At 39.9% G+C, this 15,249-nt stretch overlaps 1 protein-coding gene across 1 annotated transcript in view; it reads left to right on the top strand.

The window, feature by feature from the left end:
• The first annotated feature begins 14,004 nt into the window (after positions 1-14,004).
• The window catches only part of LOC127430918 (membrane-associated phosphatidylinositol transfer protein 3-like), a 105,059-nt gene continuing 103,814 nt past the window's right edge, over positions 14,005-15,249 (top strand). The window contains exon 1 of the mRNA XM_051681059.1: positions 14,005-14,176. Coding sequence (XP_051537019.1) covers positions 14,005-14,176 — 172 coding nt within the window. The remainder of the gene's footprint in view (positions 14,177-15,249) is intronic.

Raw genomic sequence — 15,249 nt, 5'->3', positions numbered from 1 at the left:
AAATTAGGCTCGCAATGTCTGGATGAGCGGTCTGATACATGGATGTGCGTTTGTTACTGAGAAATATCAGGCCGCTAGATGGCGCCATTTACCAATCAGAATCGAGTATTCCGGAGAGCCGTGTAATAACAAGAGAAAAAATATATAAAAAGTACTATGTTAAGCAACAAGCAATAATCTGAACATTAACAAAGTAGAGAAAGTCAAGAAAAATATGCAAAACAGAGAGGAGAGCTGTTGTGGGGATACTGTAGTCAAAATTCTGCCTTTGGCTCTGTAGGATGCATTTTAATAAGTCTTTTAATAAGTCTTTGACCACAAGACTTGCATCTTGTGTCCAGTATATGGTTGAAAATAACTAACACAGACTACTTAAGTTTAAAGTTTGATGGTAGACAGATTTTCAGATGCATAAAAATAATTCTGTCTCAGAAGCTATGAGAGAAATGTTAAAATGGACATCAAGGGAAAGAAGGAAATGCATATAGTTACCTCCAGCGAGCCTAGAGGATCTCCTGTGTTAAATAGATGCTTAAAAAAGAAAAATCAGAGCTTAAGACAAAAAAGAACCTGTTGTTAAAAGGATCTTGGCAGAGTATAGGGGATCAAACATAGCCTGAAGTGTTTGTTATTTTGAAAGAACAGGTGTTGCGGCCTGTCTTTACTTTACAAGACTAAATGAGAACTTAAAGGAATATTCCATGTTCAATATAAGTTAAACTCAATCGACAGCATTTGTGACATAATATTGATTACAACAAAAATTAATTTTGACCTGCAAAACTCTGGGTTCCATTGAGGCACTTACAATGGAAGTGAATGGGGGCAATCCGTAAACGTTAAAATACTCACTGTTTCAAAAGTATAGCCACAAGACATAAACAATATGTGTGTTAACATGATGTTAACATGTAATTACCTCGATTGGTTTAGACAGATGCTTTGTAGGTATGTGTAACTACTATATAACTTATTGATTGCTTTGTCATGAAGCTATTCGGCACTTAAAAGCCCTGTAACTGTTAAGGGACAGCTAGATTTCATCATTATATAATTTTCATTTTTGTGTAATAAAAAAAAAAAAACACGTCTCTGATTTGCTTATATGGGAGAGGAAGAACGTTTCTGACTAGCCCTCACGCAGACACACACCGCTTTTGCACTAATACACAACATGCAGCCATGATATGCAACAATTACGTTTGTGCAAGACTTTTCTCTGTGTTTAATTATAATTGGCTTCAACAAGTGTACAGTATGTGTGTGTGTGTGTGTGTGTGTGTGTGTGTGTGTGTGTGTGTATATATATATTTAATAATAATAGATGATATAAAATTGAATATGTGCTTGATGAATGGGTAAGTAATCTTTACTTATTATAGAGAATCTTTATTCATTTATGTATTTATTTATTCTCACAAAAATAGCTTCTAAAAATTCAGTGGTTGGAAAGAAGCTGGGATTCACTGTCAACATGAAATGAAAGAGGAATGGACTGACTTTCCTGTTACCAATGGCTGCAGCAGTGCACATGTTAAGCCTGTGCTGTACTTTTGTTAGCAAAACTAACATCTTGGAATGTCTGGTATTCTCACTTTGTGGTCATGCATTTTTGTTGATGAATATGATATAATTTGTGGGGCAGGTTCCTAATTAGACAAGGAATAACAGCTGGGTGTCATGGCTCTGGAGCTGTAGGTTTTAAACATATAGCCTAAGTGTTCAATGAGTTTGATTAAAAATAATAATAGCATTGAGCAGGATTATTAAGGAGGATTGTGGATGATTATCTGTAGTGGTGAAATAAAGCAGTTGGTAGGTCTGAAAAGTTTTCAATCCAACGCATTTTATGCTCAGCATAAGTTTAGTTTTTTGTGTTCTTTTACCAACAAAATTGAAAGTTTCATTTAGAAATCCACTCTTTGCTGATGTAACTTTTAAACATATTTTAAAGTATTTCCTGTGTATTATGATGCAAACATGGATGTCTCTGGGCTAAGCCCCAGATGTCCACTGATCATTGAACTGCCCCTGTCACATTATAGCCAATTTTCCAATTTATTTGCCATGATGATGTAATGTCAACTAACCCTAAAAATATTTATGATTTAAACTACTTAACAGCTCAAATAATACATGAGTTTTAAAAGAAGAAATAATGTAAAAGATTATATTCAATTATAAGCTTTACATTTCTGCCTTTAAACCCTCCAAATATGTGCCCCATTCACTTTCAAGTGCCCTCATTGTAACCTCGATTTTTGCATATTATTATTTTTTTTTTTAAGAAAAGACAGACGATTCAATATGAATTTTTGTGGTAATCAATATTATGCCACAAATGCTGTCAATTGAGCTTAACTTGTACTGAACTCAGAATATTCATTTAACTACCCAACATGTGGACCCTTTGTCAATGTTGCCAGGATGAGTGTTTCATTTAGAGTAAAATTAGTTACATCCAACTCTTTTCGGAAAGCAATAAATGTTGTTGACTGCAAGTTAAGTTGTGTTAATCCTTTTATCTGTAAGCTATTGATTTAATCTCTGTAGGCTACTTTATTTTTAATGTAATGTGTGAACATTTTGATGTAGATGATGCCTCTATTATCAAGTATAATGTTGTCACATATTTACCTAATAATCTTAATAATATCGCTAAGGCAACTGGCACTTGAAAAAAAATAATAGGTGTCTTATTAATACCAGGAAATTAAGCAAATTACAACATGCAGTATGATTTTTTCTAACATGCATTTATGTAACACCAACACAGTCAACAAAACACACACTGGATTGTCATGATACAAAATATGCTGTTACTCTGTCTTTTTGTATTTTGTGATACATTTCCCTCAACAAATATTGGATTGGGCAATAGAGTAGAGAGTGCTTTCCTCAAGTATCTAAACTCCCTCAGCTGCAGGAGGTTTTGAGAGTACTCCGGAATAGATTTAAAAATAACAAGGTGAATCAAGACAGTTAAAGGACTGGGGATAGAGGGGCAAAACTACAGAAGTCAGAGAAAGATAAGGTTTAAATATGGCCACAGAGGATGCAGATAGGGTCAAAGAAATTATGACTGCAGCATTGCAGCTGTCTTTCACACTCATTACAAGCCCCATTCGAAAAAATAGCAATATTCCAGATGTGAAACCATCTGCTTATCTCAACACAGCTATCCATCTAGTGTTGACCATTAGTGGGATCAGTGATATACTGTAAATACCACTCAAGAAATACAAAAACAAAATTTTTTAAAGATAAAAATAAACAGACAAAATTGATAGTCTAACAAAACTTTATATTAAAGTGATGTTATGTGGTTAATTACACTGTAAGCCCGGACAAGTTCATTGAACGTAAAAAAATGATGGAAACTCATTGCCCTAAAAAAAGTAAACTTTTCTAATTTTTTAAAATTTTGGGTTGATTCAGCTTATCTTAGTTTTGTTATCTTTGCTTTGACTCAAGCTACATTGATATAAAAATATCATTTTTTTAACTAAAGAAGTGACCTGTTTTGATCAAATGACAAGTATAATTACACTTTTTTTAAACACTTCCATTTTATCTGCATACTTTCTGCACACAGTACAATCTTTGCCTTTTAATGTATTATCAAATTGCTAAGCCAACACAGCAGAGTTAACTGACACTGATTTTGATTGATTCAACAAATGTTTTTGAGTTGATTTGGCAAATACACTTTTTAATTCAACTTAAGTACACAGACTAAAACAGGCTCAGAACTGAAGAAGTCCAGTAGAATGAGAGAAATCATTAAAACCATCCACCTAACTCAAAACACTTATGTAATGGAGGTAATTTGTTAGGATTTATGTTAATTGTACTTAATTTATTTGGGTTAAAAAACATCAGGGATAACAATGTATGGATTTTTATTATTGCCCAGTGATTTGATTAATTCCTTTTAAAGGAGCTGCCCTAAATTCTATTAGAACAATGCAAAGCACAAAACAAAGTACAAGAAAATCCCTTATAGCCATAATGCAGCTTTATTGGTATATTTGGGGTTGTTATCTGTTTATTATTTGTTTAGTCTACATGCACTGAAATTCATATAGACTGTTTTATATTCGGATATATCATAGATGACATTTGTTTTTCTCCCATAAAAAGATGCAGCATGAAAGAAACCATTGTTATTTGATATTCATCGAACACACAGAATTAACCTATTTTTTATAGACAAATGACACTTTTAGTACATGACCAAAGATAATATATTCCAGTTCTTCTATTTTGTTGTTTCAGGCTCCAGAAGTATCAGAAATATCAGAAATAATAATAATGTATTGTTTTATATTTGCATATACTCTCAATGATTTGTTGAGGTATTTATCGGTCTTGTGGCAACATCTCTGCAATCATTTATCATAGGTGAATATAAAATAAGGCATTTCGTCAAAAGACAAGGCTTTGGGATGATTTATGGTGTATATAAACCTTATCTGCCTTTTCGCAGTTGTTCTCCACATGACACTTTTTTTGAGAAGAGTGGTACCTTGCATTTACATCTGTTGTGACCAACTGTTTGTCCATCTTACCAACAAATTCAACATTATTTCTGTTTGAGGTTATACCATTCACATTCTCTCAATTTTAAAGGATTAATTCAAATGAGCATTCTGTCATAATTTACTTACTCTAATATGTTGTTCCAAACCTATTTTATTTTCTTGTTTCCTTTGAACACAAAAGGAGATATTTTGCAGAATGCCTGAGCTGCTCTTTTTCCATAAAATGAGAGTATATGGTGATTTATACTTTCAAGTTCCAAAAAGGACAAAACATTATTAAAGTGCCATAAAAGTAGTTCATATAATTCATGCTTTATATTCCAAGTTTTCTGAACCCATATGAGGAACAGACCAAAATTTAAGTTCTTCGCTGGAAATATCCCCATCCGGTGCATCTCTAAAATCTCATACGCGCTTGTGCGCATTCAAACATGGCACCTCAAAACATGTTGCAGTAGGTTTGATGTTAAAAATCAATGTTTTTTTTGCATGCCTTGTGACTGTTTATTACACATTTGAATGTTTTGAACTGAACACAAGCACAAATGAGATTTGAGAGCTATGGTGGAAGGGAAGATTTTCAGTAAATTTCAACTTAAATTTTTACTCTGTTCTTTCCACATCGCTATTATAGGCCTAAAGGCAACTTGGAATTTAGCACACAAGTCATGCAGTACTTTTATGTTGATTTTGAGCTCAACAGTATTAATCATCATCCACTTCCATTGTATGAAAAGAGCTGCTAAGACATTTAGCAAAATATCTCATGACGTGTTCCAGGGAAGAATATTTTTTTTTTTTTATATATCAGTCTGGAATGACATGAGGTTGAGCAAATTATGACAAACTTTTCATTTTAGGGTGAACTATCCATTTGAAGAGATGATCAGATGGATTGATTTTTAAAAAAATATCTATTTATCTTTATTTAGTCTGTAGAATGGACATATTTGCAGCCTTGCTCTATCTTTCCATGACCTCTATATTTTCCTTAATTTTTAGTATTTTTTTTCTCCCTAATTTTACTTGAGAGAAATTGATGGAGAGTTGGTGGGATTATAGATTTGAAAATGGTTAACATGAATAATGTTCACATTTATTTGAAAGGTTATGTTTGATTGCAAGAGGTGTTCCAATCAATCTTTGAATTTAATTTGTGTTCAGGCAGAACTGGAGAAACCTGGTGAAATAACTATCGATTCTAAAGATCGATTTAGCAATCACTTTTTTATCCAACCTTGGAATGTAATCCAAATGAATCCATGGGATAATTATTTAAGCAGTGCAAATGCATTCCAAATAACATTTTCTTTTCTCAACAGTCTTCAAAATTTGCAGTGTTCGAAGGGAGAAGACAAGGTTGATTGGATGGTCAGGTCACTATTTTGTTGTCAGCTCTAGTCTGGGTCAGATAGGTTTTGAAGTTAACTGCAAATCCAAAAAAGAGAGCTTGCACACTTACTGCTCCAAAATATATTTTAATAAATAACCATGTTTAACATTTTTTGACCCACACAAGAGTCTTCTTCAGAAGTTTGTGATGTCTATTTCAACATAGAGTCCATGCTGCAATAGACCATGTCTGTGTTGAAATAGACATCACAAACTTTGCAATATCATTCTGAAGAAGACTCTTGTGTGGGTCGAAACATTAACCACATGGTTATTTATTGAAAGATCTTTTGGAGCAGTAAGTGTGCGAGCTCTGTTTTTTTGGATTTGAGACGTTGTTTAGACATAGCACCTTACAAACATTATTCTGATGAGCATGTGTTTATTTATTGGTAACTGCAATTAACACAAAAAGTCATTAAATTAGTCATAATTGACACAGTATCTCGGCGACAGAAGGGAGAGATGCTGTACTTTGCAAATGCATATTTTTTTAATACAGTACACTTCCTCAGCAAAAGCTCATTGTGATAGGACATTATTCATACCACCAGAGAAAGGTTATCAAGACTGTGCACTTCCACCTTAAACTATAAATATTCTATCAACATTTGCTTATGATGTGACATTAAAGGCCCCGGCACAACCACTGCAAAGTGCTTCTTTGTTCTTCACTCAGAACTAAAAAGAAGTTCGAAACAGCTGACACTCAGACACTTGCCATCAAGTGGGGGAGGCGTTTAGAGGAGCATTTAAACATGCAGATGCTCAAGACTACGTCAAAGATTAACTAATATAACATTAAAATGTGTTATCAGTGACTTCATGCCTCATTCTATGAGTAGAATTCACACAAGATCAGTAAAAGAAGCTGTTTTAACTACTCGATGATCCAAAGTAATATATGTGCAGTTTATAATGTGTAATAATTTGTCATGTTTACCTTTTGCATTAATGCCGCTTTTGCACTAATACACAACATGCAGCCATGATATGCAACAATTACGTTATTGTAATATATACAACAGTTAGTTCCGGTTCTCGAATCTGATTGGATGAGAGACGTTCCATGAGTACTGATAGTCTCACACCATCAGCACTCGGATGCTTCACTGTGTGTATCACTCTGCTTGTGTTCGTGCTGTTCTAAACTAAAGTGTAAGAGCAGTGCAAATGTGTTAAGAGCCATCTGTCTCTTTATATTTAATATTGTGACATTACATATTTTAGCCAGCAGATGGAGGCAAAAGACCATTTTTGCATCTAATATGAGTCTGTTGGTGACGTGCCTGCGGCTGAATCACATCAGTGCTGATGAAGGGCCATATCGCACTCTTGCTCGTGTGATATTGCTTAATTATGATTAATTATGACACTGATATTACTGCAAATGGAGTGTATAAAAGAGTGTTAATGGTCATAATACAGACAAAAGATAGGCATATCTTAATTTAGGCAGATGTTTGAATGGCTTTCGGCTGAAGATGGCATATGAGTGAATGGGCACTTAAGAGTATTTGTGTAGATTTAATTGCTTTTGTAGAGTAATTAAACTAAATAAAAAAAAATGTTTTTGAATAAAAATTACATGTTTTTGGATGTACCTATGCGAACGATCGAACAGATGTATAGGTACATTTGCACCAGCTCCCTAAAAACTCTGCACACCTGAGTGTACATGTTGACTGATCTTAACTGACTGAACAGAAATATACCTTATTCACACTAGCACCACCTCTGATTTTTAATGGGAATGACAACGTGGCTGTGAGTGATAGACTTAAATTCTCTGCAATGGCACGAATGGTATAAAGCTGTATATAGCTCCAAGATCACATCTGATTTTCCACAACTCATGTTGTCTGGAGTTATCTGTATTCTAAATGTCCTTGGACAGATATTTTTTCAATGTTTAGTCTGCGGAATGATCCAAATACACTTTAAACTGCGGTACAGTCCACTGAAGAGACTTTAAGTCTATCCCTCACAGCCTTGTTATCATTCCCATTAAAAATCAAAGATGGTGCTAGCGTGAATAAGGTCTATTAGCTGCCGGCCTCAAAGTAGGTGGAACTCCAGGTCATACCTACCAATTATGTGGACCAATGGCAGTAAGATGTTCAGCAGCAGTACAAAGTTTTCCTGAAAATCCGCCCTGGCGATCTGTGACAAACCACCGATACAAACTAAAAAACACATTTGTTTTGACCAGATTTTGTTTTAAATGATGTCACAACAGTTCGTTCTTTGATTTTGTATGAAGTGTGTAGGGGTCTTGAGAGTTGCTGTTTTTTTAATGCTCTTTTTTGCATGATGTGGCTACCGCTACCAATGTAGGATGAAGGACGTTATGCAATACAATCATTAATACCTATTAAAATAAACCCTATTCAAAGCCCTTTTTGCTGCTCATCCTCTGTGAAGTCCTCTGTCTTGACACTGCTTTGAAAACATTTCCTTTATACTCTTTCGGCAAAAGTCTTTGAGGAACTTCAGTGCTTACTTTAGAAGCTCAGTCTCTGTTGTTCTTTTAAACCCATTATTTGCAGACACAATTTAGCTGCAATCATTGTAATTCCCAGTCTTATTAAAAATCTAAGCCTTGTTTATGTTTGCATCTCTTTCTTGTTATATTTCTGTGCCACAACCTGAAGATGAATAGCTTCATCATAACCCTATAGGGAAAGGGGAATGAGTATATGCAAATATGTTAAGGGGATTAGAGACATAAGACTGTATAATATACTACCTTTTAAATAAGATGAGAGAGAGAGGGAGTTGGTACAGTAAATTGAGATGATAAGCAGCTACAAATAAAACCATCCCCAATTTCCCACATGGGATTAATAAGGATCCATCCATCCATCCATCCATCCATCTATCCATCTTAAACTGTTTCTAAATAAATATGTTGTAGATTTGTATGATTTACTGTACATGATATTGAAAGGACTAAGGTTTTATACAGGGAGACAGATTCCATACAAAAATGAGAAGGGCATTGTTTCAGGTGAAAGTGCAGAAAATTACTCCTCATCAGTTGGGAAGGAGACAAGGAGGGCCCCTTCAGAATTACCACCACAGACCTTTAATGACTTCACTGCAATGAGCCTCTCATTAAGATCTCATCATCTTCATCAAGGCACATCTGCACTGTAAGGGAAGGGAAATGTCTCTAAAAGATGGAAATTGCAGTCTAATACTTTAAGATCCCTTTCCATTTTTGGATAATTGCTTAGGAAATTATCACAAGTGCCATACACTTTCTTGTCAGTTGCTGTGGTTAGAATGAGTCAAGAATATAAATGTAAAAGTTGATGAATTTCTAGGCTTTCAAGTCCTCCACAGTGGTTTCTCAGTGTAGGCTCATATACAGTATTTAATATACCCATATAATATAATATTGTAACAAGGTTAGTTTGTGGAGAAGGGAAAGAGGAAGCAGGAGGCAATGAATCCAACTCAAAAGGTATTTTATTTTTACAATTAAAGACAATGTCACACTCGACACTACGGGCTGCAAGGACACACACATGCAGGCTCGGCTCTCTCTCTCTCTCTCTAGGGTTTTGGGCAGCCTTTATCTCCCCGCCTCTCACTGTGAACATAGAAATCACAATTATCAGCAATTCATCTCAGGTGAAAACACACCGCTTCCTCTCTCCCCAGATGAACGCTTGGCCACGCCCTTGCCCTTGCCTCCACATACCCCCACTGCCCGACTTAGGTTGGGGGAACAGCCCAGCCTGCCCCCCCCAGAAAGGAAGTCCGTGACAGCCCCCGGACTGTGGACCATCTCGAACTTAAACAGCTGGAGTGATACCAATGGGTGATCCGGGCATTGGCATCCTTTATGCGGTGGAGCCACTGGAGTGGGGCATGGTCCGAACAGAGGGTGAATGCCCGTCCCAGCAAATAGTAGCAGAGAGTGAGGACCACCCACTTGATGGCCAAGCACTCCTTCTCTATGGTGCTGTACTTAGTCTTTCTCATAGAGAGCTTCTGACTAATGTAAGCACCGGGCGATCCTTCCCCTCCACCACTTGGGACAGTACAGCATCCAGTCCCCTGTCCGATGCGTCCGTCTGCAAAACAAAAGGAAGAGAGAAGTTAGGGGAATGCAGAAGTGGCCCACCACAAATTGCAGCTTTTACCTGCGTGAATGCTTGTTGGCATGGCTTCGTCCACTGGACCGGGTCTGGAGCTCCCTTTTTAGTGAGATCAGTCAGTGGGCTGGTGACATCTGAATAGTTAGACACAAACCTTTGATAATAGCCAGCCAGCCCCAGGAACTGTCTCACCTCCTTTTTGGTCTTGGGTTTTGGGCATGTCGCAATCGCTGCGGTTTTATCAATTTGGGGCCGCACTTGACCACCCATCCAGTTGCGCACTTCTTTGGGTTTGCTGTGTGCCCCACTTGCCGCAGCAACCTCACAACTGCTCTCAGATGCTACATGTGCTGGGGCACCAAACAAACCGATCGGAAGGGTCACAAATTGGTGTAACCCAAACGGTGTGGAGAAGGCCGTTTTTTCACAGGACATTGATGTTAAGGGGATCTGCCAATATACTTTTGTTAAATTCCAGTGTCGAATAAAAGCAAGCCACGCACAACTGATCGAGCAGTTCGTCAATACAAGGCATTTGATAAGCATCAAATTTCGACACCGCTTTAACTTTTCTATAATCCACACAGAACCGGACAGAGTCATCGCTCTTAGGTACCAGAACCACCAGGCTGGCTCAATCACTGTGGGGTTCTTCTATTACCCCCATATCAAGCATGGCTTTTAATTCTTCGCGTACTACCTGTTTCTTGTGTTCGGGTAAGTGGTATGGACAAATACGTACCACTACCCCGGGGGTTGTCTCGATGTGGTGTTTTATATGTCAGAGAAATTTGTGCAACCTGGCAACCTCCGTATGCTGTGACGGCGAGAGGTGGTCTCCACAAGGTCCGAGCTCCTCCCTCTCCGGAACTTCCGTCACCAAGGAAATGGGTACCGCCTCTCTCCATGGTTTTAGTAGGTTGAGATGGTAAATCTGATGTTCCCCACCCCTATCCGTACACACTACCTCATATTTGACTTCCCTAACTTGCTGTGTGACCTCAAAGGGTCCTTGCCACTTCACAAGTAATTTTGAGCTGTGCAGTAATACAAGTACTTTATCTCCCTGTGCAAACTCCCATAGCAGAGCTCCCCTGTTATACAGCCATGACTGACGTTCTTGCGCCTGTAGCAAATTCTCCTGTGATAGTCACCCCAGCATGTGGAACTTTGCTCTCAGGTCAAGAACGTATTGAATTTCATTTTTGCTCTGTGAAGGTCCCTCCTCCAAATTTTCCTTCATGACGCCTAACACACCATGGGGCTTATGCCCATATAACAATTCATATGGGGAAAACCCCGTGGAGGCTTGCCTCTCGCACTGCAAATAATAGGGGTTCGAGTCACTTATGCCAGTTCCGAGCATCTTCGTGCATGAACTTATGAATCATATTCTATAAGGTCTTATTAAACCGTTCGACCAAGCCGTTCATTTGGAGATGGTACACGCTTGTCCAATTCAATTTAATACCCAATAATTCGTACAGCTCACGTAGTGTATGTGGCATAAAAGCAGTGCCCTGTTCAGTGAGGATTTCTTTCGGAATCCCCACTCGGGAGATAATTTTGAAGAGTGCCTCCACAACACTATGTGCTGAGATGTTGCTCAGCGGCACTTCTTCCGGATATAGCGTTGCCTAATCCACGAGGACTAACACAAAGCGATGTCCGTGTGCACTCCGTTCTAATGGCCCGATGAGGTCCATTCCAATTTTTTCAAAAGAAACCTTGGATCATGGAATCAATGGAAGAGGGCACAATGGTGCTTTTGGAGTGGCCGGCGGATTCACCAGCTGACACTCACGGCATGCCGCACACCACCGGCGAACATTCCCGTGAATGCCAGGCCAATAAAAACGGGCCAAGAGATGGCTTAGTGTTTTCCCCTGTCCCAAGCCATTGGATTATGCCGTGTGACTAAGTAAGTATGCGAGTGTCCTGTATCACTCTATATAACCAATCTTTTATATTGACCATCAATCGCAATCACTTGGTCAAAGGCGTGTCACAGGGTTTCGTCTCGCGACTGCTCCAGTGGGAAATCCCCTGCTGGGAATTCCCTAAGGGCGGGGGAGGATGACACCTCCTCTTTTCCAGCGTCAGTCTGATGTGAAAGCAGCCAAAGAAGGCCCAGGCCACGCCTCCCCAGCCAGTGTTTTGCACATCCCACATTGATTCACCTTCTCACAGGACTCATCCACACACAACCCCTTCAATAATGAGCGAAAAGCCGGCCAGTTGATTCCCAAAATTAGTGGATGGGTGAGGTGAGGACTAACCACCGCCTCAATATTATGCTTTTGTCCCCTGAATATTATGGTGACGGTCACTACAGGTTAATCATGAATATCCCCGTGCACACACCTCACCTTTACCTGATTATTTGAATCCAATGCCCTGTTTGGAACCAAGCATTGATAGATGGAGGTTTGATTACTAATGGAATCCACCAAGGCATGGTATGTAGCTCCCTCAATACTCACGGGTATTTGGTACATCCCTGCTCAATCGGAGGCAGTCTGTGGGGTGTCGGGGACCTGGATCAAGGCCCCCACCTCCATTACCGGGCACTGCTTGCGGCCATGACCCAGCTTCCTGCAACTCCAGCAGACCGGTGCAAGCCTCCCGTCCATACTTGTGGCCGCGAATAAAAACTAGTTGTTGACCATGAGGTCGTGGATTCAATATGACAAGTACACTTTGTCACGTTTATGGGTTTTTTGTTTTGATTTCATGTCTTTTATTTTGAAATTTGTGTACTTCCTGGTCTGGTCATGTGTCTTTGTCATGCGGTTTCCTGTTACCCTCATTTTTCATGTGTTTTGGTCTTTGGTTTCATTAGTCTTGTCTTTTCATTGGTTCATGTGTTTATTGTCTTAATATCTTGTTTATTGGTTCTGTCTCTTCATTGGTTGTTTGTTAGCCTTGTTAGTCCTTGTGTATTTGTTTTCACTTTGGATTCACATTTTTGGATTTATTGCACTTTCTAAAATAAAACTGCACTTGGGTTCTCACATCATCTTCGTCATCTCATCTTCATCTGCTCCTGCTCTGCCAATGTGTTACAGAATACTTGACCAACAAAATGAACCCAGCAGTTTGCCTTCTTTGTTTGTGTCAGGGGAATCGTCCCCTGGAAAAGTATGTTATGGACTTTTGTGATTTGGCTAATGAGGTGGACTTTAACGAGGTGGCTCTTAAAGACATTTTTTGCTGTGGACCTAACAAGCCAGTCAAGTCTATTATGCCTCAAGTCCAAATTGCATGGACCCTGTCACAATTCATGGATTTTGCGCTATTGCTGATTGGATTGAATTTCACTGTAGGAGCAATGGAGGATGCCAGTATTTATTCAGTGGATTTCACATCTTAGTCCCCTATCATGGCCACCATGAACCAGCGCCCACACCTGCCACGGTCAACGAGCCAGTGCCCACGCCTGCCACAGACCACAAGCCAGTGTCCATGCCTGCCATGGACCACAAGCCAGCGCCCACGCCTGCCACGGTCAACAAGCCAGCGCCCCCATCTGCCATGGGCCACAAGCAGTGCCCACGCATGCTACGGTCAATGAGCCAGCACCCACGCCTGTCACAGACCACAAGCTAGCGGCCACACCTGCCATGGACCACGAGCCAGCGCCCATGCCTGCCACAGTCAATGAACCAGCACCCACGCCTGTCACGGACCACGAGCTAGTGGCCACACCTGCTACGGACCACAAGCCAGTGCCTACACCTGCAACTAGCAACAAAGAGCTAGCGCCTGAAGCCTCGGCCATCCCAGAGGCAGCGCCTGAAACCTTGGCTGTCCCAGAGCCAGCGCCCGAAACCTCGGCCGTCATGTCTGCCTCATTAGGCCATGCTACCACATCTGCCTCGCCAAGCCCTGATGTCACGCCTGCTATGCTAAGCCCTGTTGTCATGCCTGCCATGCCAAGCTACCACATCTGACCTGCCATGCCAAGCCACCACGTCTTACCCGCCACGCCAAGCCACCTAAACCCCTGTTTCTCTGCCTCCATCGGCTCTGCCCCCTGGGCCTCCGCCTCCAGCGGCTCCACTACTGGGCCTCCGTCTCCAGCAGCTCCGCCCCCTGGGTCTCTGCCTCCAGCAGCTCTGCCCCCTGAAAGTACAGCATGCCATGCTACCTTGTCAGCCTCTCCATGCCAGGTTGCCTTGTCAGCCTCTCCATGCCACGCTGCCACACCATGCCACGCTGCTTTGTCAGCCTCGTCATGCCATGCTACCTTGTCAGGCCCTGCTGCTAAGTTCATGTCTGTCTCGCCAGGCCATGCTCCACGCCAGCTGGCTCCACCCTGGTCTCCTGGTCCACGCCAGTCTACGGGCCTTCCGCCCGCTCTGCCCTGGTCTCTTGGTCCACGCCGGTCACTGGGCCACCCGCCCGTTCCGCCCTGGTCTCCTGGTCATAATTTTTTACATAACTGCTTAAAATGAATTAAAAATTACATCAGTGGCAATTAAAAGGGCAGATGGCTGTGAATACACAACAAATTATAAACTAAAATGCATTATAACTAGGAGAAACCAAATACGTGCAGATATATTGAAACTCTAATTATTGTGCTACTAAACTAATACCTAGTCAGGATGCTACTGTTGAGATCCATACTTGATTGCTAGAGATGAATAGTCGAGACAACAAGCGCAAGACAACTGTTGTGCAGTTCCAAAGGTCATAGAGTTTGTTTATTTACATAGATTGGTAATTCACCTAGAGGAAGGGCTTGGGATTCCAGAATGTGGTTAGGAGCGAAGCCAAGTCTACAGTAATAGTTAGTTTGAAAATGCATTGATTTAATTACGTTTACGCCTCATCCATACTGGAATGCATTTCCTCCAAGAAATGCACAGTTTTGAAAACTCACTCTATTAATGATACTTTGGACTGAGTTTTCAAGTAAAAAGGGAGTAGTGAGGATGTAAAATTGTGGTGAGTTCGCATCGTGTTGAAATTACAGTAATTACGAGATAACAACTTGTATAAACCATTAATGTCTTTGTAGAACTCGTAATTACAAGTTGTAAACTCTGAATTCTATAAAAGCTCTGCCTTGACCGCTGTTACATCATGTAAAAAGAACCAAAATGGTTAAGACCTCGACAGTTAAAGGTAATTTACATATATTTCTGTTTGATATAACATTTTATTATAGCCATTGGTACCTGGAGCACTTTCTTAGT

Source organism: Myxocyprinus asiaticus, chromosome 40, assembly GCF_019703515.2.
Source record: "Myxocyprinus asiaticus isolate MX2 ecotype Aquarium Trade chromosome 40, UBuf_Myxa_2, whole genome shotgun sequence".
Lineage (NCBI taxonomy): Eukaryota > Metazoa > Chordata > Actinopteri > Cypriniformes > Catostomidae > Myxocyprinus > Myxocyprinus asiaticus.
Note: the sequence above shows the minus strand (reverse complement) of the source record. Positions and strands in the feature narration are given on the sequence as shown.